This window comes from Anomaloglossus baeobatrachus, chromosome 8 (assembly GCF_048569485.1).
Source record: "Anomaloglossus baeobatrachus isolate aAnoBae1 chromosome 8, aAnoBae1.hap1, whole genome shotgun sequence".
NCBI lineage: Eukaryota > Metazoa > Chordata > Amphibia > Anura > Aromobatidae > Anomaloglossus > Anomaloglossus baeobatrachus.
In genome coordinates, this window is record NC_134360.1 from 29,960,686 (window position 1) to 29,985,361 (window position 24,676).

General features: G+C 48.0%; 1 protein-coding gene across 3 annotated transcripts in view; it reads right to left on the minus strand.

Annotated features, from left to right (window-relative positions):
• FRMD4B (FERM domain containing 4B) overlaps positions 1-24,676 on the minus strand; it is a 288,020-nt gene that overhangs the window by 146,048 nt on the left and 117,296 nt on the right. For all 3 annotated transcript variants that reach the window (XM_075321403.1, XM_075321404.1, XM_075321402.1), the window contains exons 3-4: positions 23,369-23,463; positions 17,353-17,445 (exon numbers count right to left, since the gene is read on the minus strand). In XM_075321403.1, coding sequence (XP_075177518.1) covers positions 17,353-17,445; positions 23,369-23,463 — 188 coding nt within the window. The remainder of the gene's footprint in view (positions 1-17,352; positions 17,446-23,368; positions 23,464-24,676) is intronic.

A 24,676-nucleotide genomic window follows, 5' to 3' on the forward strand; every position in this document is an offset into this window, starting at 1 on the left:
CCACAACCACTGACAGCAATAATACACAACAAGCACCAGTAAGTCTGAACCACAACACCTCACCACACCAGTATAAAGAAGTTATAGCTGGCATTAATGGAATAGTCCAGCCAACATATATAGGAGGGGAGTGAATGTCACTGGCTCCCCCACAACATGTGATCAAAGAGACTAACATGCAGACCAGTAGAGATTAACCACAGAGAGAACATGGCTCCTGCTTCTCCTGCAGGACTGGTACCCAAGTTATTTTCCTAGGGGTAACTAAGGTAATCCAATTATAGTATGATCCAAGTTGTAGCTTTAGGACCGCCGAATGGGCATGTGCACTGGATGCTTGGTGCCAGCGAGGGTGCCACCAAGTCACTCCATCTTGGCCGAGGTATGTCACAATGTGACTGCAGGATAGTGAGGGACAAGGGGCTCCTATACTATCCCCCACACTAGGAGACTCTTTGCTATCCCTGACTTCCAGATTACCCTTGAAGGTAGAGATGCCAGAGTCCAGTGCCTTACTGCTCTCCTGACCAGATCTAATCTGTTACCCCTGGGAAGGAAGAGGCAGGAGTGTGATGGGTACACAGATTAAAGGCCACTTTACACACAGAGATAAATCTGTGGCAGATCTGTGGTTGCAGTGAAATTGTGGACAATCAGTGCCAGGTTTGTGGCTGTGTACAAATGGAACAATATGTCCATGATTTCACTGCAACCACAGATCAGCCAAAGATTTATCTCTGTGTGTACAGTGACCTTAAGGCAGACAGGGGAAAACCAAAACTCAGACACACTGTAAACTCATAGGAAGAAACAGTAAGAGACTAAGGAGAAAAGCAAGAGCAGGAAGGCAGCAACAAAAAGACAACAAGGGTTAACACCACAACCGCTCACAGCAATAATGTACAACAACCACCTGTAAAGCCTGCTTTACATGTTACAATTCTGCATACGATATGGTATGCGATCGTAACTGCCCCCATCTTATGTGCGGCACGTTCAATTTTGTTGAACGTGCCGCACAAACGATGAACCCCCGTCACACGTACTTACCCGTCTATACGACCTCGATGTGGGAGGCGAACGGCCACTTCCTGGAGTGGGAGGGACATTCGGCGTCACATCGATGCCACGCGGCAGCCGGCCAATAGAAGCGGAGGGGCGGAGCTAAGTGGGACGTAAACATCCCACCCACCTCCTTCCTTCCGCATTGTGGGCCGGGAGCCGCAGGACGCAGGTAAGATCTGTTCATCGTTCCCGGGGCGTCACACACTGCGATGTGCGCTACCCCGGGTACGATGAACAACCTGACGTTCAATTCATGAGGAATGAATGATGTGCATGCAATGAACGTTTTACCGTTCATTTGCAATCGCACGTCGCTGTCACACACTACAATATACCTTACAATGCCGGATGTGCGGCACGACGTGACCCCGCCGACACATTGTAAGATATATTGTAGCGTGTAAAGCGGGCTTTAGTCTAGATAACAACACCTCACCAGACTAGTATAGACTAGCTATAGCTGGCATTAATGGAATAGTCAAGTTGGCATATATAGGAGGAGACCGAACGTGATTGGCTTCCCCACAGCATGTGATCAAAGGAGACTAACAAGCAGACCAGCAGATATTAAATCTTGCTAGCCTGCCTAAGTCTGTGGGTTAACACCTGTGTCCTGTACTGATCACAGACATCAGAGAAGTTAGCAGTAGCTTCCACAAAACCTGACGTCGCCATGATAGTTGGCAATACCTACACAAACCTCCTTGTGACAAGGTATTTAGATACGGGGCTAGTCTTTTTCCATATCTCTTCGACAGGAGAACTTGGTTCTTAGGACAAGTGATGCCCCAATTAATCCTGACAATATCCCATACATGTTTAGGGTGCGTTTTGTAACTTTTTGCTGCAGAAACTTCACGGGAGCCCATACTGTGCAAGTGGGCAACTACCGCCACAATGTCCTCCTGCCCATTCTCGCGCTCCCTCTCCGGCCAAACAACTTATTTTCTTTCTAAAGTTTCCAGCAAAGTGTCTGTGGCAGGCTCCACCGGCAGGAAAACTCCCCAAACCAGTAATACCAGCCCGCCAGCCTAAACACCATGCCCTTTCCACTACATATTATATAATGGGGATTATTTATTTCTGCTTCCATTGACTTTGCCCTGGGGAAGTTGTTGTGATAGAATGGGTGCAACACATTGGACGAGGTCCAGATGAGTAACTACTAGCCCATCCGGCCATCACTGGCCCACGCTTTCAGTGTTTATGAAGGCAGGGCTCAGGATGACAATTGCTTATCTAGTACAATATGAGATTAACATCAGCTGTTATACAAGCGTGACTAACAGAAGGCGATAGAACGGCGTCAGAACACAAAGTATTTAAAGGGGCTGTCGCATAAATATATCACTTACCACCAGGATACATGTATGATTACTGGGGGTCTTCTTTATTTTTATATAGCACTAACATATTCTGCAGCGCTTCACATACATCAGAAACACTGTCCCCATTGGGACTAACAATCTAAATTCCCTATCTGTATCTTTTCGGAGTGTGGGAGGAAAGCGGAGAACCCGCAGGAAACCCACGCAAACATGGGGAGAACATACAAACTCCTTGCAGTTGTTGTCCTTGGTGGGATTCAAACCCAGGACTCCAGCGCTGCAAGACTGCAGTGCTAACCACTGAGCCACCGTGCCGCCCTTACTGCTGGGATCTCACTGGTCCCGAGAATCGACAGTCTCCTATATATTTGTACTGAGCATGTGCAGCTTCTGCTCCTACTGAGCATGTGCAGCTACTGCTCCTACTGAGCATGTGCAGCTTCTGCTCCTACTGAGCATGTGCAGCTACTGCTCTTACTGAGCATGTGCAGCTACTGCTCCTACTGAGCATGTGCAGCTTCTGCTCCTACTGAGCATGTGCAGCTACTGCTCTTACTGAGCATGTGCAGCTACTGCTCCTACTGAGCATGTGCAGCTACTGCTCCTACTGAGCATGTGCAGCATCTGCTCCTACGAGCATGTGCAGCTACTGCTCCTACTAAGCATGTGCAGCTTTTGCTCCTACTGAACATGTGCAGCTTCTGCTTCTACTGAGCATGTGCAGCTTCTGCTTCTACTGAGCATGTGCAACTACTGCTCCTACTGAGCATGTACAGCTACTGCTCTTACTGAGCATGTGCAGCTTCTGCTCCTACTGAGTATATGCAGCTACTGCTCCTACTGAGCATGTGCAGCTACTGCTCCTACTGAGCATGTGCAGCTACTGCTCCTACTGAGCATGTGCAGCTACTGCTCCTATAGACAATAAACAGAGCAGTGGTCGCACATGCTCACTACAGCACCAGCACCAATTACACCGGAGACTTTGAGACCCTCGTCCTCACGATTGATGAGGGTTGAAGGCCTCAGACACTCATCCATACATTTATCACCTATCCTATGGAACTATATTTTGTTTATAGCGTGTTGGATAACTCACACGCTTTTCACTTTGTGTCTCTGTGCTCCCCGTACAGTCTGTAAGATTTTATTTGCAATTTGCAACCAATAAACTCAAGTTTTAATTCATCAACTTCTCCCTGATGCTGGACGCTTCTTCTGATTCTACCTTCCGCCCGGGCCAGGGCCTTCCCGTGCATCGGTGCAGGATCCTGGAGTGAAGAGGGGTGAGCTGACAATATCCCATTTCTATATTTTGTTTATGGGACACCCCCTTTAAGGGTAAGATTAGAGATGGTGGACATTGCAGTACAATTACAGCAATATCTGGTTGATGGAGGGGCTGTGGGGGGGAAATACCTAAAATAAATATAATGGAATTCAGAATTAAAGGGGTTGTCACAACATCAAAGCTTATCATTTTTATAGAGGTGTAATCAGTCATTGTACAGGAGAGGAGGAGGTGAGCTGTGACATCACCTATTGTGAATGCTGGATCCTGTGTTATCTACTGTATATACAGGTGTTATCAGTCATTGTACAGGAGAAGAGGTGAGCTGTGACATCATCTATTGTGAATGGTAGATCCTGTGTTATCTACAGTATATAGAGATGTTTTCAGCCATTATACAGGAGGAGGAGGTGAGCTGTGACATCACCTATTGTGAACGGTGGATCCTGTGTTATCTATAGTATATAGAGATGTTTTCAGCCATTGTACAGGAGGAGGAGGTGAGCTGTGACATCACATATTGTGAATGGTGGATCCTGTGTTATTTACTGTATATAGAGGCATTATATGCCACTGTACAGGAGGAGGAGGTGAGTTGTGACATCACCTATTGTGAATGGTGGATCCTGTGTTATTTACTGTATATAGAGGCACTATATGCCACTGTACAGGAGGAGGAGGTGAGCTATGACATCACCTATTGTGAATGGTGGAACCTGTGTTATCTACAGTATATAGAGATGTTTTTAGCCATTATACAGGAGGAGGAGGTGAGCTGTGACATCACATATTGTGAATGGTGGATCCTGTGTTATTTACTGTATATAGAGGCATTATATGCCACTGTACAGGAGGAGGAGGTGAGCTGTGACATCACCTATTGTGAATGGTGGAACCTGTGTTATCTACAGTATATAGAGATGTTTTCAGCCATTATACAGGAGGAGGAGGTGAGCTGAGATATAATCTATTGTGAATGGTGGCTCATGTGTGACCCCCAGCCAAAGTATGAGCGCCAAAATGCACGCCATCCCCTTGGGAGTTTTCCTTGCATTGTGGCTCAAGCACTGCGTTCCTTCTTTAATATTCTGGTTGTAAAGGACATTATATAGTATATGATATTACAAGGACACTTAGACTGGATGTGATCATTTAATATATGTACCTACTACTCCTCTCTGTAAAGCATGACATGAGTATTTACTGCATTACTATTATATATTGAATGTATGCCACCCTTTCCCCCAGTTGCTGGTCCCCTAATAAAGCATGAATCTTTTATAGCTGAACTATGGACATTTGGACATTTTTTCTGTGTCCAGAAGGGGGAAGAGGTGAGCTGTGACACCACCTATCCTAAATAGTTGATCCAATGTAATCTATGGTATGCAGTGATATTATCAGTCATTGGACTGTACTGTATGTCGAGGTGTTACCTTTCAAAGTAATCCTGTCTGTAATGATAATGAGACTGCTGAAAATTCTTCTGTACATTCTGATTTTTTATTCTCCTCGAGTATCAAAGTCTTTGTGGGAAGAATTTGTTGCACTGAAGCCGAGGAGCTTGTAAAGAGAACAGTTCCCGATGTCTGACATCTAATAAGGCTAATAACGAGTCTTTATCATCCTCTGTTTTCTCGGCAGGAGCAGCAGTGCTTCGACATGATGAGACAATACGCTCTGCGCTGCTGTGGATTAGATCGCTGTAGAGGGGACGTCGCTTTCCATCAATTTATATAACTCCTTCCCCGGCTCCAGACATCACAGTAACAAGCTCACAAACACGGAGAATTAGGGGAACCGCTGCGCAAGGGACGCCATCACTGGTCATGGCAAAGCAAGGCATGGTAATTGAAGTCGGCCTATGCTCAACACTCCACAGTAGAGGAGTACCAAAGTGTCTCCCGCTATGGAGGACCCAATATATCTGCACATTATAAGGACCGACTAATAGTTTCCATGTGCACAGTGTAATACTTCATTTCGCCTCCGGGGTTGCTGTAGGGAATTATAACACTTGATGTCAGGTTGTACAGACCAGCTGAACTTGGATTCAGATATAAATCATGCTTAAAGGGTGCAATGCAATGGTGCATCACTACTTACAAGTACAGAGCACCCGAGCATGGTAGTGCCCGCTCATCACTACTCACAAGTACAGAGCACCCGAGCATGGTAGTGCCCGCTCATCACTAGTTACCAGTACCGAGCACCTGAGCATGGTAGTGCCCGCTCATCACTAGTTACCAGTACTGAGCACCCGAGCATGGTAGTGCCCGCTCATCACTAGTTACGAGTACAGAGCACCTGAGCATGGTAGTGCCCGCTCATCACTAGTTACAAGTACAGAGCACCCGAGCATGGTAGTGCCCGCTCATCACTACTTACAAGTACAGAGCACCCGAGCATGGTAGTGCCCACTCATCACTAGTTACCAGTACTGAGCACCCGAGCATGGTAGTGCCCACTCATCACTACTTACAAGTACAGAGCACCCGAGCATGGTAGTGCCCGCTCATCACTACTTACAAGTACAGAGCACCCTAGCATGGTAGTGCCCGCTCATCACTACTTACAAGTACAGAGCACCCGAGCATGGTAGTGCCCACTCATCACTAGTTACCAGTACCGAGCACCTGAGCATGGTAGTGCCCGCTCATCACTACTTACAAGTACAGAGCACCCGAGCATGGTAGTGCCCGCTCATCCCTAGTTACCAGTACCAAGCACCTGAGCATGGTAGTGCCCGCTCATAACTAGTTACCAGTACTGAGCACCCGAGCATGGTAGTGCCCGCTCATCACTAGTTACGAGTACAGAGCACCCGAGCATGGTAGTGCCCGCTCATCACTAGTTACCAGTACTGAGCACCCGAGCATGGTAGTGCCCGCTCATAACTAGTTACCAGTACTGAGCACCCGAGCATGGTAGTGCCCGCTCATCACTACTTACAAGTACAGAGCACCCGAGCATGGTAGTGCCCACTCATCACTAGTTACCAGTACCGAGCACCTGAGCATGGTAGTGCCCGCTCATCACTACTTACAAGTACAGAGCACCCGAGCATGGTAGTGCCCGCTCATCCCTAGTTACCAGTACCAAGCACCTGAGCATGGTAGTGCCCGCTCATCACTAGTTACCAGTACCGAGCACCTGAGCATGGTAGTGCCCGCTCATCACTAGTTACGAGTACAGAGCACCCGAGCATGGTAGTGCCCGCTCATCACTAGTTACGAGTACAGAGCACCCGAGCATGGTAGTGCCCGCTCATCAATAGTTACGAGTACCGAGCACCCGAGCATGGTAGTGCCCGCTCATCAATAGTTACGAGTACCGAGCACCCGAGCATGGTAGTGCTCGCCCATCACTAGTTACCAGTACCGAGCACCTGAGCATGGTAGTGCCCGCTCATCACTACTTACAAGTACAGAGCACCCGAGCATGGTAGTGCGCACTCATCACTAGTTACCAGTACCGAGCACCTGAGCATGGTAGTGCCCGCTCATCACTAGTTACCAGTACTGAGCACCCGAGCATGGTAGTGCCCGCTCATCACTACTTACAAGTACAGAGCACCCGAGCATGGTAGTGCCCACTCATCACTAGTTACCAGTACCGAGCACCTGAGCATGGTAGTGCCCACTCATCACTACTTACAAGTACAGAGCACGCAAGCATGGTAGTGCCCGCTCATCACTAGTTATGAGTACTGAGCACCCGAGCATGGTAGTGTCCGCTCATCACTAGTTACCAGTACCAAGCACCTGAGCATTGTAGTGCCCACTCATCACTAGTTACGAGTACAGAGCACCCGAGCATGGTAGTGCCCGCTCATCACTAGTTACGAGTACAGAGCACCCGAGCATGGTAGTGCCCGCTCATCAATAGTTACGAGTACCGAGCACCCGAGCATGGTAGTGCCCGCTCATCAATAGTTACGAGTACTGAGCTCCTGAGCAAGGTAGTGCCCGCTCATCACTAGTTACCAGTACAGAGCACCCGAGCATGGTAGTGCCCACTCATCACTAGTTACCAGTACCGAGCACCTGAGCATGGTAGTGCCCACTCATCACTACTTACAAGTACAGAGCACGCAAGCATGGTAGTGCCCGCTCATCACTAGTTATGAGTACTGAGCACCCGAGCATGGTAGTGTCCGCTCATCACTAGTTACCAGTACCAAGCACCTGAGCATTGTAGTGCCCACTCATCACTAGTTACGAGTACACAGCACCCGAGCATGGTAGTGCCCGCTCATCACTAGTTACGAGTACTGAGCACCTGAGCATGGTAGTGCCCGCTCATCACTAGTTACGACTACTGAGCACCCGAGCATGGTAGTGCCCACTCTTCACTAGTTACGAGTACTGAGCTCCTGAGCATGGTAGTGCCCGCTCATCACTAGTTACAAGTACTGAGCACCCGAGCATGGTAGTGCCCGCTCATCACTAGTTACCAGTACAGAGCACCCGAGCATGGTAGTGTCCGCTCATCACTAGTTACAAGTACTGAGCACCCGAGCATGGTAGTGCCCGCTCATCACTAGTTACAAGTACAGAGCACCCGAGCATGGTAGTGTCCGCTCATCACTAGTTACAAGTACTGAGCACCCGAGCATGGTAGTGCCCGCTCATCACTAGTTACAAGTACAGAGCACCCGAGCATGGTAGTGTCCGCTCATCACTAGTTACAAGTACTGAGCACCCGAGCATGGTAGTGCCCGCTCATCACTAGTTACCAGTACAGAGCACCCGAGCATGGTACTGCCCGCTCATCACTAGTTACAAGTACCGAGCACCCGAGGATAGTAGTGCCCGCTCATCACTAGTTACCAGTACTGAGCACCCGAGCATGGTAGTGCCCGCTCATCATTAGTTACGAGTACTGAGCACCCGAGCATAGTAGTGCCCGCTCATCACTAGTTACCAGTACTGAGCACCTGAGCATGGTAGTGCCCGCTCATCACTAGTTACGACTACTGAGCACCCGAGCATGGTAGTGCCCACTCTTCACTAGTTACGAGTACTGAGCTCCTGAGCATGGTAGTGCCCGCTCATCACTAGTTACAAGTACTGAGCACCCGAGCATGGTAGTGCCCGCTCATCACTAGTTACCAGTACAGAGCACCCGAGCATGGTACTGCCCGCTCATCACTAGTTACAAGTACCGAGCACCCGAGGATAGTAGTGCCCGCTCATCACTAGTTACGAGTACTGAGCACCTGAGCATGGTAGTGCCCGCTCATCACTAGTTACAAGTACAGAGCACCTGAGCATGGTAGTGCCCGCTCATCACTAGTTACCAGTACTGAGCACCCGAGCATGGTAGTGCCCGCTCATCACTAGTTACGAGTACAGAGCACCCGAGCATGGTAGTGCCCGCTCATCAATAGTTACGAGTACCGAGCACCCGAGCATGGTAGTGCCCGCTCATCAATAGTTACAAGTACCGAGCACCCGAGCATGGTAGTGCTCGCCCATCACTAGTTACCAGTACCGAGCACCTGAGCATGGTAGTGCCCGCTCATCACTACTTACAAGTACAGAGCACCCGAGCATGGTAGTGCGCACTCATCACTAGTTACCAGTACCGAGCACCTGAGCATGGTAGTGCCCGCTCATCACTAGTTACCAGTACTGAGCACCCGAGCATGGTAGTGCCCGCTCATCACTACTTACAAGTACAGAGCACCCGAGCATGGTAGTGCCCACTCATCACTAGTTACCAGTACCGAGCACCTGAGCATGGTAGTGCCCACTCATCACTACTTACAAGTACAGAGCACGCGAGCATGGTAGTGCCCGCTCATCACTAGTTATGAGTACTGAGCACCCGAGCATGGTAGTGTCCGCTCATCACTAGTTCCCAGTACCAAGCACCTGAGCATTGTAGTGCCCACTCATCACTAGTTACGAGTACACAGCACCCGAGCATGGTAGTGCTCACTCATCACTAGTTACGAGTACTGAGCACCTGAGCATGGTAGTGCCCGCTCATCACTAGTTACGACTACTGAGCACCCGAGCATGGTAGTGCCCACTCTTCACTAGTTACGAGTACTGAGCTCCTGAGCATGGTAGTGCCCGCTCATCACTAGTTACAAGTACTGAGCACCCGAGCATGGTAGTGCCCGCTCATCACTAGTTACCAGTACAGAGCACCCGAGCATGGTACTGCCCGCTCATCACTAGTTACAAGTACCGAGCACCCGAGGATAGTAGTGCCCGCTCATCACTAGTTACCAGTACTGAGCACCCGAGCATGGTAGTGCCCGCTCATCATTAGTTACGAGTACTGAGCACCCGAGCATAGTAGTGCCCGCTCATCACTAGTTACCAGTACTGAGCACCTGAGCATGGTAGTGCCCGCTCATCACTAGTTACGACTACTGAGCACCCGAGCATGGTAGTGCCCACTCTTCACTAGTTAAGAGTACTGAGCTCCTGAGCATGGTAGTGCCCGCTCATCACTAGTTACAAGTACTGAGCACCCGAGCATGGTAGTGCCCGCTCATCACTAGTTACCAGTACAGAGCACCCGAGCATGGTACTGCCCGCTCATCACTAGTTACAAGTACCGAGCACCCGAGGATAGTAGTGCCCGCTCATCACTAGTTACGAGTACTGACCACCTGAGCATGGTAGTGCCCGCTCATCACTAGTTACAAGTACAGAGCACCTGAGCATGGTAGTGCCCGCTCATCACTAGTTACCAGTACTGAGCACCCGAGCATGGTAGTGCCCGCTCATCACTAGTTACCAGTACTGAGCACCCGAGCATGGTAGTGCCCGCTCATCACTAGTTACGAGTACTGAGCACCCGAGCATGGTAGTGCCCGCTCATCATTAGTTACGAGTACTGAGCACCCGAGCATAGTAGTGCCCGCTCATCACTAGTTACCAGTACTGAGCACCTGAGCATGGTACTGCCCGCTCATCACTAGTTACCAGTACTGAGCACCCGAGCATGGTAGTGCCCGCTCATCATTAGTTACGAGTACTGAGCACCCGAGCATAGTAGTGCCCGCTCATCACTAGTTACCAGTACTGAGCACCTGAGCATGGTACTGCCTGCTCATCATTAGTTACCAGTACTGAGCACCCGAGCATGGTAGTGCCCGCTCATCACTAGTTACGAGTACTGAGCACCTGAGCATGGTAGTGCCCGCTCATCACTACTTACAAGTACAGAGCACCCGAGCATGGTAGTGCCCACTCATCACTAGTTACCAGTACCGAGCACCTGAGCATGGTAGTGCCCACTCATCACTACTTACAAGTACAGAGCACGCAAGCATGGTAGTGCCCGCTCATCACTAGTTATGAGTACTGAGCACCCGAGCATGGTAGTGTCCGCTCATCACTAGTTACCAGTACCAAGCACCTGAGCATTGTAGTGCCCACTCATCACTAGTTACGAGTACAGAGCACCCGAGCATGGTAGTGCCCGCTCATCACTAGTTACGAGTACAGAGCACCCGAGCATGGTAGTGCCCGCTCATCAATAGTTACGAGTACCGAGCACCCGAGCATGGTAGTGCCCGCTCATCAATAGTTACGAGTACTGAGCTCCTGAGCAAGGTAGTGCCCGCTCATCACTAGTTACCAGTACAGAGCACCCGAGCATGGTAGTGCCCACTCATCACTAGTTACCAGTACCGAGCACCTGAGCATGGTAGTGCCCACTCATCACTACTTACAAGTACAGAGCACGCAAGCATGGTAGTGCCCGCTCATCACTAGTTATGAGTACTGAGCACCCGAGCATGGTAGTGTCCGCTCATCACTAGTTACCAGTACCAAGCACCTGAGCATTGTAGTGCCCACTCATCACTAGTTACGAGTACACAGCACCCGAGCATGGTAGTGCCCGCTCATCACTAGTTACGAGTACTGAGCACCTGAGCATGGTAGTGCCCGCTCATCACTAGTTACGACTACTGAGCACCCGAGCATGGTAGTGCCCACTCTTCACTAGTTACGAGTACTGAGCTCCTGAGCATGGTAGTGCCCGCTCATCACTAGTTACAAGTACTGAGCACCCGAGCATGGTAGTGCCCGCTCATCACTAGTTACCAGTACAGAGCACCCGAGCATGGTAGTGTCCGCTCATCACTAGTTACAAGTACTGAGCACCCGAGCATGGTAGTGCCCGCTCATCACTAGTTACAAGTACAGAGCACCCGAGCATGGTAGTGTCCGCTCATCACTAGTTACAAGTACTGAGCACCCGAGCATGGTAGTGCCCGCTCATCACTAGTTACAAGTACAGAGCACCCGAGCATGGTAGTGTCCGCTCATCACTAGTTACAAGTACTGAGCACCCGAGCATGGTAGTGCCCGCTCATCACTAGTTACCAGTACAGAGCACCCGAGCATGGTACTGCCCGCTCATCACTAGTTACAAGTACCGAGCACCCGAGGATAGTAGTGCCCGCTCATCACTAGTTACCAGTACTGAGCACCCGAGCATGGTAGTGCCCGCTCATCATTAGTTACGAGTACTGAGCACCCGAGCATAGTAGTGCCCGCTCATCACTAGTTACCAGTACTGAGCACCTGAGCATGGTAGTGCCCGCTCATCACTAGTTACGACTACTGAGCACCCGAGCATGGTAGTGCCCACTCTTCACTAGTTACGAGTACTGAGCTCCTGAGCATGGTAGTGCCCGCTCATCACTAGTTACAAGTACTGAGCACCCGAGCATGGTAGTGCCCGCTCATCACTAGTTACCAGTACAGAGCACCCGAGCATGGTACTGCCCGCTCATCACTAGTTACAAGTACCGAGCACCCGAGGATAGTAGTGCCCGCTCATCACTAGTTACGAGTACTGAGCACCTGAGCATGGTAGTGCCCGCTCATCACTAGTTACAAGTACAGAGCACCTGAGCATGGTAGTGCCCGCTCATCACTAGTTACCAGTACTGAGCACCCGAGCATGGTAGTGCCCGCTCATCACTAGTTACGAGTACAGAGCACCCGAGCATGGTAGTGCCCGCTCATCAATAGTTACGAGTACCGAGCACCCGAGCATGGTAGTGCCCGCTCATCAATAGTTACAAGTACCGAGCACCCGAGCATGGTAGTGCTCGCCCATCACTAGTTACCAGTACCGAGCACCTGAGCATGGTAGTGCCCGCTCATCACTACTTACAAGTACAGAGCACCCGAGCATGGTAGTGCGCACTCATCACTAGTTACCAGTACCGAGCACCTGAGCATGGTAGTGCCCGCTCATCACTAGTTACCAGTACTGAGCACCCGAGCATGGTAGTGCCCGCTCATCACTACTTACAAGTACAGAGCACCCGAGCATGGTAGTGCCCACTCATCACTAGTTACCAGTACCGAGCACCTGAGCATGGTAGTGCCCACTCATCACTACTTACAAGTACAGAGCACGCGAGCATGGTAGTGCCCGCTCATCACTAGTTATGAGTACTGAGCACCCGAGCATGGTAGTGTCCGCTCATCACTAGTTCCCAGTACCAAGCACCTGAGCATTGTAGTGCCCACTCATCACTAGTTACGAGTACACAGCACCCGAGCATGGTAGTGCTCACTCATCACTAGTTACGAGTACTGAGCACCTGAGCATGGTAGTGCCCGCTCATCACTAGTTACGACTACTGAGCACCCGAGCATGGTAGTGCCCACTCTTCACTAGTTACGAGTACTGAGCTCCTGAGCATGGTAGTGCCCGCTCATCACTAGTTACAAGTACTGAGCACCCGAGCATGGTAGTGCCCGCTCATCACTAGTTACCAGTACAGAGCACCCGAGCATGGTACTGCCCGCTCATCACTAGTTACAAGTACCGAGCACCCGAGGATAGTAGTGCCCGCTCATCACTAGTTACCAGTACTGAGCACCCGAGCATGGTAGTGCCCGCTCATCATTAGTTACGAGTACTGAGCACCCGAGCATAGTAGTGCCCGCTCATCACTAGTTACCAGTACTGAGCACCTGAGCATGGTAGTGCCCGCTCATCACTAGTTACGACTACTGAGCACCCGAGCATGGTAGTGCCCACTCTTCACTAGTTAAGAGTACTGAGCTCCTGAGCATGGTAGTGCCCGCTCATCACTAGTTACAAGTACTGAGCACCCGAGCATGGTAGTGCCCGCTCATCACTAGTTACCAGTACAGAGCACCCGAGCATGGTACTGCCCGCTCATCACTAGTTACAAGTACCGAGCACCCGAGGATAGTAGTGCCCGCTCATCACTAGTTACGAGTACTGACCACCTGAGCATGGTAGTGCCCGCTCATCACTAGTTACAAGTACAGAGCACCTGAGCATGGTAGTGCCCGCTCATCACTAGTTACCAGTACTGAGCACCCGAGCATGGTAGTGCCCGCTCATCACTAGTTACCAGTACTGAGCACCCGAGCATGGTAGTGCCCGCTCATCACTAGTTACGAGTACTGAGCACCCGAGCATGGTAGTGCCCGCTCATCATTAGTTACGAGTACTGAGCACCCGAGCATAGTAGTGCCCGCTCATCACTAGTTACCAGTACTGAGCACCTGAGCATGGTACTGCCCGCTCATCACTAGTTACCAGTACTGAGCACCCGAGCATGGTAGTGCCCGCTCATCATTAGTTACGAGTACTGAGCACCCGAGCATAGTAGTGCCCGCTCATCACTAGTTACCAGTACTGAGCACCTGAGCATGGTACTGCCTGCTCATCATTAGTTACCAGTACTGAGCACCCGAGCATGGTAGTGCCCGCTCATCACTAGTTACCAGTACTGAGCACCCGAGCATGGTAGTGCCCACTCATCACTAGTTACAAGTACTGAACACCCGAGCATGGTAGTGCCCGTTCATCACTAGTTACCAGTACTGAGCACCCAAGCATGGTAGTGCCCGCTCATCACTAGTTGTATCTTGTTTTCACCAGTCATCCCCGTTAATTAGGCTGGCAGTACAGACAGCTGAATACATTTATAAATCCCCATTATCAGGTGTAAGATGTATGGATGAGCAGTTCACTTTGTGCCTCTCTTGTCCGCTCTCCAGCCTGGTCTTTGGTGGCACCGGTCTTCACTTCTCACCATGCTCGGCGCAGCATCCAGGACCTCATGAAGTCACGTGAGGCTTACTGTCTCGATATTATGTCACGGCGTTGCGGTGCTTAGTGTGCGCCGGTGGCAACCAAGATGCCACGGAGAACCAGATTAGACGCCGGACCAGGGCAGCGTGAAGTGAAATGCTCCTCACTACAAACATTGCAGACATGATGTATCACATTTATCGCACACATAATCGGCGGAGAATTTTGATATTAAGAAGTAATGCGCTAATTAAAGTTTCTGGAACGCACAATCCAGCGAGCTCAAGTTACTGGACGGAAAAACAAGCCGCGTCTTCACCTCCCGTCATTATGTGAGAATTATCATTTTATAAGATAATTAGCGCTGATTGCGGCTTCCGTGCAGCGTAATGGCATATATCCTCTGCCCCAGTTCACAGGGTGTCTATGTGCTCATCCGGGTGACTAAGGCCGTCCTCAGAGCTCTGCAACACACTCGTTACACCCACGACAAGTTGTGTCCAGCAGGCGACACGTGCAGCGCAACTGCAGAGGTGGGAGATAATGGCGACACAGCGCTCCCTACTGGTGAAGAAAAGTCCAGACATGCAGACAAAACTTTTCACATAACTTTTTAGAAGAAATGTCCTCCCCTTATAGAAAGATTATCAACAGGGGCGGAACAATCACGATGGCAGGGATCGCAACCTGCCCCTGCTTTAGCTGTGTGTGCGTCCGAGGCTGCACATTCAGCTGAAGTGCATTGCGGTGCAGAGACCCTTTGGGTCCCTGTACTGTGATACACACTGATGACCAAACAGAAGCCGGCAGCTTTCATCTGCGTCCCAGTGACTTAGGCTACTTTCACACATCAGTTTTCTGTATTCAGGCACAGTCCTTTTTTTTCCTGATCCAACGGATCCTGAAAAAAAAGTGAAAACCGTATCCACCGGATCCGTTTTTTTAACGGATCCGTTATGCCGGATCCGTTAAAAAACGGATCCGGTGGATACGGTTTGCATCCGTTTTTGCATCCTTTTCGTCCGGTTTTTGGCTGGATCCGTTTTGTTAATTACATTGGTGCATGCGCAGTTAACAAAAACGGATCCGGCGGCCGCATCCGTTTTTTACCGCATTACGCCGGATCCGGCGTCCATAGGCTTCTATTGTAAAACACGCCGTATCGCGCCGGATCCGGCGCGATGCGTTTTTTTTGCCGGACAAAAAAACGTTGCAAGCTACGTTGCCTCCGGCCGCCGCATTTATTTATTTTGCCGCATCCGGAAAAAAACGGATGCACCGCAAAGCCATCCGGTACAATCCGGTAACAATGCAAGTCTATGGGGAAAAAACGGATGCGGTACTGGATCCGTTTTACCCGTTTTTTTCCGGATTGAACCTGATGGCAAAAAACTGATGTGTGAAAGTAGCCTTAGGGTGGCACATGGCAATGACGTCATGCATTGCAATAGCACTGACACTGATGAAAGCTGCCGGCCACTGTGTCCTGGCTACACAGGAGGACGCTGCGTGACGTGGGAGCCAGGGAGGGTGAGTACAATGTTGTTTTCTTGCATTAGACAGAACGGAGACATACTTACCAGGATGGGGACATATACCAGAAAGGGGACAGTATATACCAGGAGGTGCCAAGGAGGGGGACAGTATATACCAGGAGGGGGACAGTATATACCAGTAGGGGCCCAGCAGGTGGACAGTATATCCCAGGAGGGCCCCAGAAGGGGGATAGTAGATACCAAGAAGGGGACAGTATATACCAGGAGGTGCCCAGGATGGTTACATATATAACAGGATGAGAACATATATACTAGGATGGGAGACATTTTTACCAGGATATGGCTATATATACACCAGGAAGTGGGCTAGAATAGGGAACATATATATCAGGATGGGGGACATACTTACCAGGATAGGGGACATATATATCAGGATTGGGGACGTATATATCAGGATGGGGGGACAAGATAGGGGACATACTTACCAGGATGGGGGCCATAGATACCTGGATGGGGGACATATTTAGGAGGAAGGAGCCCAGGATGGGGGGATTTTAAAACAGGGTTGGGCACATTACTACATAATGGTGTGGGGCGGGGGGGGGCAATTTGTGTGTCTTTATAGGATTTAGAATGCTAAATGTATACATATATACACATACACCTGACCAACATAAGGTTTAAATTTTGCACCAGAGCCCATCGAACTATGGTTGGGTCGACATCTGCCTCCCCCATACAGCCATCCTTTTTTGATTTGGGACAGTTTCCCAAAAAATTGCAAGGTTCCTGGCAAATCCATAAAAAAATATGATCTGTTTATAGGTAAAGTGATTGGTTAAAATCCAACATATTTTACTTTCATGCTGAAGAGGGAAAATCCGGGGACCCCATTGACTTAAAATATTCGTCCTGTTCCTCCAAAATAGTTGGGATTTTCAGTCCGTGTGAACGTGCCTGTTGGGTTCGTCTGACAAGTGATGGCCATATTAACATACAGCAACTCTTAAATGCCACAACCCACCCCCTAAAATGTGAAAATGGTTTAATTGGGGGGGGGGGGCGATGACATACTTTTTCACTATACCGAAAAAACATTGAAACTTACCTTACAACAAAGTAGAGCGTGACGGGGCCGGATTTCTTCGGCAGGTCGTGATCCAGCACCCTCTGTTCTAACTGCAGCCAGGCGAACTGACCCCTGCAAGCGGAAAAGATGAAATTATACATTTGGTCTCACATCCTCGGGCGCCTTTATTAATGCTGGTAACTTTATTTTAAAAGAGTCCTCCATGCTGACCCTAAAAGAGTAGGCTTTTAAAAAAAAAATCAATAGTACATGAGAAAATATCAGTGTCATGCTGGGTACGGGGAGGTAACAACCAAATGACAAAAGGGAAGAGAAGGGAAACCCTGTGTCTAGGGAAGGGGGAGATGGTGACCCCTGACCAAGCCTATCGCTGGCTCCCCTGACCTCCTTAGATAGGTTCCTCACCTATGCGCCAAGTCGGATACCTGACCCTGAAATAGGCAATAGGTAGGGAGCGGACGGGATGAGCACTAGTCAACCCCACCAAGGTCTAAAGAAGAAAGAGGGAGCACAAACAAGGGGAGTAAAAAGTAACTTGTATCCAAATGACTCAGGGTGCGATGAGTGCGAGCTGACTGTTTGCACTGAAGACTTGTTTAGAGGAATGAGGACCTATCACCAGCACAGAGTAAGGGGGAATGAGGACTTATCACCAGCACAGAGTAAGGGGGAATGAGGACTTATCACCAGAACAGAGTAAGGGGGAATGAGGACCTATCACCAGCACAGAGTAAGGGGGAATGAGGACCTATCACCAGCACAGAGTAAGGGGGAATGAGGACCTATCACCAGAACAGAGTAATGGGGAATGAGGACTTATCACCAGCACAGAGTAATGGGGAATGAGGACTTATCACCAGCACAGAGTAAGGGGGAATGAGGACCTATCACCAGCACAGAGTAAGGGGGAATGAGGACTTATCACTAGCACAGAGTAAGGGGGAATGAGGACTTATCACCAGCACAGAGTAGGAGGAATGAGGACTTATCACCAGCACAGAGTAAGGGGGAATGAGGACCTATCACCAGCACAGAGTAAGGGGGAATGAGGACCTATCACCAGCACAGAGTAGGAGGAATGAGGACTTATCACCAGCACAGAGTAGGAGGAATGAGGACTTATCACCAGCACAGAGTAAGGGGGAATGAGGACCTATCACCAGCACAGAGTAGGAGGAATGAGGACTTATCACCAGCACAGAGTAAGGGGGAATGAGGACTTATCGCTAGCACAGAGTAAGGGGGAATGAGGACCTATCACCAGCACAGAGTAAGGGGGAATGAGGACTTATCACTAGCACAGAGTAGGAGGAATGAGGGTATTTAAAAACACAAAGGGAAGTGCTGATGAAAAACAGCTGAAAGGGTAAGGAACTTCACAGGGTCCTAAAGGGAAAGGGTAAACTCCAAGCAGGAAAAAAGGGAAAGTCAATGAGCAGCTTGTGTAACCAAACACTGCGACCTTCTACAGAGGAAAACTACAGGACTGTCTGACATACATGACATACCTGTGATAATCAGCTTCTTCCTCCTCCTGAACTCATCATCCATTCTCAAAATTCTCAATTCATAAATAAAAATAAGATTTTCCCATTACTGAGATAGAAGGCAGTTGGTGCTCATAACATTCTATGCAGATCTGTAACTGCCGTTTCAGAACTTGCTGCAGAATGTCAGTGTCGGCCTCTAGCTCCTCCCTCCTCCATAGATTTTTCAAAGCACCAACTGTTATTTACTATCATAGTCATGGAAACGTCTGTTTACAAATTTCAAATTTTTCCCACGAATTCAGAGTGAAAGATCAGTCCAGGAGGAGAAAGAAGCAAATTTCTCTAATAAGATATATTACAGAGGTGATTATTTTCACTTGTACTATTGATTGTTCTAGGATTGTTAGCCAAGTGGGAGGGGACATAAAAAAAATGCCCATAGAAGATTTAAGGACCACTTTTTATTATATATAATGAAGAAGTCCTATCTCAGGAATGGAGAGGAGCAGAATCAAAAGAAAAACAACCTCGGATTCAGCAGAACAGAGGGAAAAATTTATATTTATGACAATTTACAGGGTAAAGGAATAAATCTATATGCATTGATCGCCCTCTAGTGGAGGCAGCTTCTATTACAGTGTTATGGATTCCAGGTCCCCTCCCTGCCAATATGGCAGCTCATACTTTGCTAATTGGTGGAACTTAATAATGCTCGGAAACGGACAAGTCAACTGTTGATTTGTCAGCAGACTAGTTAATTCATTAGTTAATACACGTTGCCCTGTGTAAATGCAATTTGTATAGGGACCAAACATTGAGTTGTCCACCTCTGGGGACATTTTTTTATTTATTTTTTTACTTAATTGCATGTATTTTGGGGTAAAAATAAATGTTTCCATTTGGTTTCATTAAACATTTTGCACCGTTTGCTCACTACAGGCTTTTTGTTGTTCCACACATTCAACTTTGATGTGGTCTGTGGTCATAAATCAGATGAGAGGAGCTCAGAAAAAAAAAAGAGATGAAAGAATTACAAGCTCTCGTCAGAATGGAGCTCACTGACAGATTCTCAGTTTAGTCATTCTGCAGCCGGCAATAGACAATAGGCAATAGTGCTATAGAAGGCAAACGGTGCAAACTTTCTAATGAAACCCAATTTCAAAAGTAATTTTTAGCCTAAAAATATATGCATTTCAATGAGACAAAAAGCAAAACATTTGTCTCCAGATGTGGACAACCCACCGTCAGAACGAGCTCACTGACAGATCCTCAGTTAAATCAATCTGCAGCCAGCAATAGACAGTGCTATAGAAGGCAAAATTTGTAACAAAACCCAATTGCAAAAGTAATTTTTAGCCAAAAAATACATGCATTTCAATGAGAAAGAAAAGCGAAACATTTGTCTCTACATGTGGGCAACCCACTGTCAGAACAAGCTCACTGACAGATCCTCAGTTAAATCAATCTGCAGCCAGCAATAGACAGTGCTATAGAAGGCAGCATTTCTAATGAAACCCAATTGCAAAAGTAATTTTTAGCCAAAAAATACATGCATTTCAATGAGAAAAAAGCAAAACATTTGTCTCCAGATGTGGACAACCCACTGTCAGAACGAGCTCACTGACAGATCCTCAGTTAAATCAATCTGCAGCCAGCAATAAACAGTGCTATAGAAGGCAAAATTTGTAACAAAACCCAATTGCAAAAGTAATTTTTAGCCAAAAAATACATGCATTTCAATGAGACAAAAAGCAAAACATTTGTCTCCAGATGTGGACAACCCACTGTCAGAACGAGCTCACTGACAGATCCTCAGTTAAATCAATCTGCAGCCAGCAATAGACAGTGCTATAGAAGGCAGCATTTCTAATGAAACCCAATTGCAAAAGTAATTTTTAGCCAAAAAATACATGCATTTCAATGAGAAAAAAGCAAAACATTTGTCTCCAGATGTGGACAACCCACTGTCAGAACAAGCTCACTGACAGATTCTCAGTTAAGTCAATCTACAGCCAGCAACAGACAGTGCTATAGAAGGCAACATTTACTACAAAACTCAATTGCAAAAGAAATTTTTGGCCAAAAAATACATGCATTTCAAAAATAAAGAAAGCAAAACATTTGTCTCCAGATAAAGACAGAACGAGTTCACTGACAGAGTCTCAGTTAGGTCATTCTGCACCTGGCAATAGACAGTGCTATGTAATTTCTAATGAAACCCAAATAATTTTTAGCCAAAAAATACATGCATTTCAATGAGAAAAAAAGCAAAACATTTGTCTCCAGATGTGGACAACCCCTTTAAGTTTGGACTCCATACAAATTGCACTGGTCCATGCAAAAAGGGTTGTGAAAGAGTACGGAATGGCTTGTTATCTCGTCGATTGTCACTCTTTATGGGTAGAAATGCCGTGTTTGCGTGGGTTTCCTCCAGGGCCTCCGGTTTCCTCCCACACTCCAAAAACATACAGATAGGGAATTTAGATTGTGAGCCCCAATGGGGACAGTGTTGCCAATGTAGGTAAAGCGCTGTGGAATTAATAGCGCTATATAAATGAATAAATATTATTATTATTATTATTATTATATCAGGCAATTGTTCCAAACACAATTCCATGATGTAATAAAGTGATTCCAAACTGTGCCTTTAAATAGTACCGCTATAGCAGTAGGCACGCCGTCTCCACCACCATCAGGTATCAGCTATTGGGCAGAAATTATGACATTATATTAGGTAATTGTTCAAAACACAATTCCATGATGTAATAAAATGGCTCCAAACTGTGCCTTTAAATATTACCGCTATAGCAGTAGGCACGCCGCCTCCACCGCCATCACGTATCAGTTATTTCTCTCAGTAATATGTGTTGATCTTACAAATGGTGTCGACGGCCCATAACATCACTTCGAATTGAGTTTATCAAGATTACAAGTCTCTCCCCAAACAATACCGCACTGTAGTGCACATGACAGATTACACCACGGCATAAATCAGTCTATGTGCAGGGTTTTTCTGCTGCCAAGGCCGACGCCATCAATGGCAGGAAATGGCTGGTATAATGTAAGAACAGCCCGGTACAATCCGACTCCCGGACCTCATCCATTTCGAGTCAATTATTCAGAAATGTAATTACGGGGAGATTACTTTACATATGAGGCGCTACTAATAGATTCATCGTCTTCTATCCACGGAGAACATAATGTCAGGCTCGTTAATAATTAATAACGAAGGAGAAAATTTCACGTCACTCGCGGTCCTGTACGTAGCTGAGCTGAGAGCGCGACTGAAGGTCATGAATAATTTCCTCAGAAGTTAATTAAGATTTCGGTTAATCAGATGTCTGATGCAATTAGAGAAATGAGAATGTGAATGCCGAAATCTTCTTGTATTCTAAATGGGCATATACAATGGTCAGACTGTACATCAGGGGCAGGCTCAGCTCCTGAACCCGCTGCGCTCAGACTGGGGCGTCAGCTGTACATCCAGCGCTGTCAGAGGCAGGCTCAGCTCCTAAACCCGCTGCGCTCAGACTGGAGCGTCAGCTGTACATCAGCGCTGTCAGAGGCAGGCTCAGCTCCTGAACCCGCTGCGGTCAAACTGGGGCATCAACTGTACATCATCGCTGTCAGGGGCAGGCTCAGCTCCTGAACCCGCTGCGCTCAGACTGGGGCGTCAGCTGTACATCAGCGCTGTCAGGGGCAGGCTCAGCTCCTGAACCCGCTGCGCTCAGACTGGGGCGTCAACTGTACATCCAGCGCTGTCAGGGGCAGGCTCAGCTCCTGAACCCGCTGCGCTCAGACTGGGGCATCAGCTGTACATCATCGCTGTCAGAGGCAGGCTCAGCTCCTGAACCCGCTGCGCTCAGACTGGGGCGTCAGCTGTACTTCATCGCTGTCAGGGGCAGGCTCAGCTCCTGAACCCGCTGCGCTCAGACTGGGGCGTCAGCTGTACATCAGCGCTGTCAGGGGCAGGTTCAGTTCTGAACCCGCTGCGGTCCGACTGGGGCGTTAGCTGTACATCAGCGCTGTCAGGGGCAGGCTCAGCTCCTGAACCCGCTGCGGTCAGACTGGGGCGTCAGCTGTACATCAGCGCTGTCAGGGGCAGGCTCAGCTCCTGAACCCGCTGCGGTCAGACTGGGGCGTCAGCTGTACATCAGCGCTGTCAGGGGCAGGCTCAGCTTCTGAACCCGCTGCGGTCAGACTGGGGCGTTAGCTGAACATCCAGCGCTGTCAGGGGCAGGCTCAGCTCCTGATCCCGCTGCGGTCAGACTGGGGCGTTAGCTGTACTTCCAGCGCTATCAGGGGCAGGCTCAGCTTCTGAACCCGCTGCGGTCAGACTGGGGCGTTAGCTGTACTTCCAGCGCTATCAGGGGCAGGCTCAGCTCCTGAACCCACTGCAGTCGGACTGAGGCATCAACTGTACCTCCAGCGCTGTCAGGGGCAGGTTCAGCTCCTGAGCCCGCACTGTATATCTAGTGTCAGCCCTGGAGGAGAATATATCACAGATTCAAAGAAAGCTAAATGACGTTATTTAGGCTACTTACGTGTCATCTAGAAAGGAGATCCCAAAATATTCCTTCTCCTTGAGGTTAAAGTGTGAGGCCACCAGATCCAGCAGCTCCCGGGACAACAGCTTAGGCTGCGACAATGAAGAAAGCCAGTATTAGGCCAGAGATAGGACAACTGATGGACAGACAGGTAGATAGTAGATTGCCTGATAAAGGGTCTTGATAAACGTTGGCACCACCGCCACATGGGCTATTAATGGTCTGTTTTTCTACAAATCTTTTGGACTGATGCCTTCCTCATAGTTGTAGGATCTGCATCTACTACACTGGTTTGTTTTCCTGCTGTATTAGATAGATAGATAGATAGATAGATAGATAGATAGATAGAGGGATAGATAGATAGATAGATAGACAGATAGATAGAGGGATAGATAGAGGGATAGATAGACAGATAGATAGATAGATAGATAGATAGAGGGATAGATAGATAGATAGAGGGATAGATAGAGGGATAGATAGATAGATAGATAGATAGATAGATGGATAGAGGGATAGATAGATAGATAGATAGATAGATAGATAGAGGGATAGATAGATAGATAGATAGATAGAGGGATAGATAGATAGATAGATAGATAGAGGGATAGATAGATAGATAGATAGAGGGATGGATACAGGGATAGATAGAGGGATAGATAGATAGATAGATAGATAGATAGAGGGATGGATAGAGGGATAGATAGAGGGATAGATAGAGGGATAGATAGATAGATAGCTAGATAGATAGATAGATAGATAGATAGAGGGATAGATAGATAGATAGATAGAGGGATAGATAGATAGATAGATAGATAGATAGATAGATAGATAGATAGAGGGATGGATAGAGGGATAGATAGAGGGATAGATAGATAGATAGATAGATAGATAGATAGATAGATAGAGGGATAGATAGATAGATAGATAGATAGATAGATAGATAGATAGATAGAGGAATAGATAGATAGAGGGATAGATAGATAGATAGATAGATAGATAGAGGGATAGATAGATAGATAGAGGGATAGATAGATAGATAGAAGGATAGATAAATAGATAGATAGATAGATAGATAGATAGATAGATAGATAGAGGGATGGATACAGGGATAGATAGATAGATAGATAGATAGATAGATAGATAGATAGATAGATAGATAGAGGGATGGATACAGGGATAGATAGATAGATAGATAGATAGATAGATAGATAGAGGGATAGATAGATAGATAGATAGAGGGATAGATAGATAGATAGATAGATAGATAGATAGATAGATAGAGGGATGGATAGAGGGATAGATAGA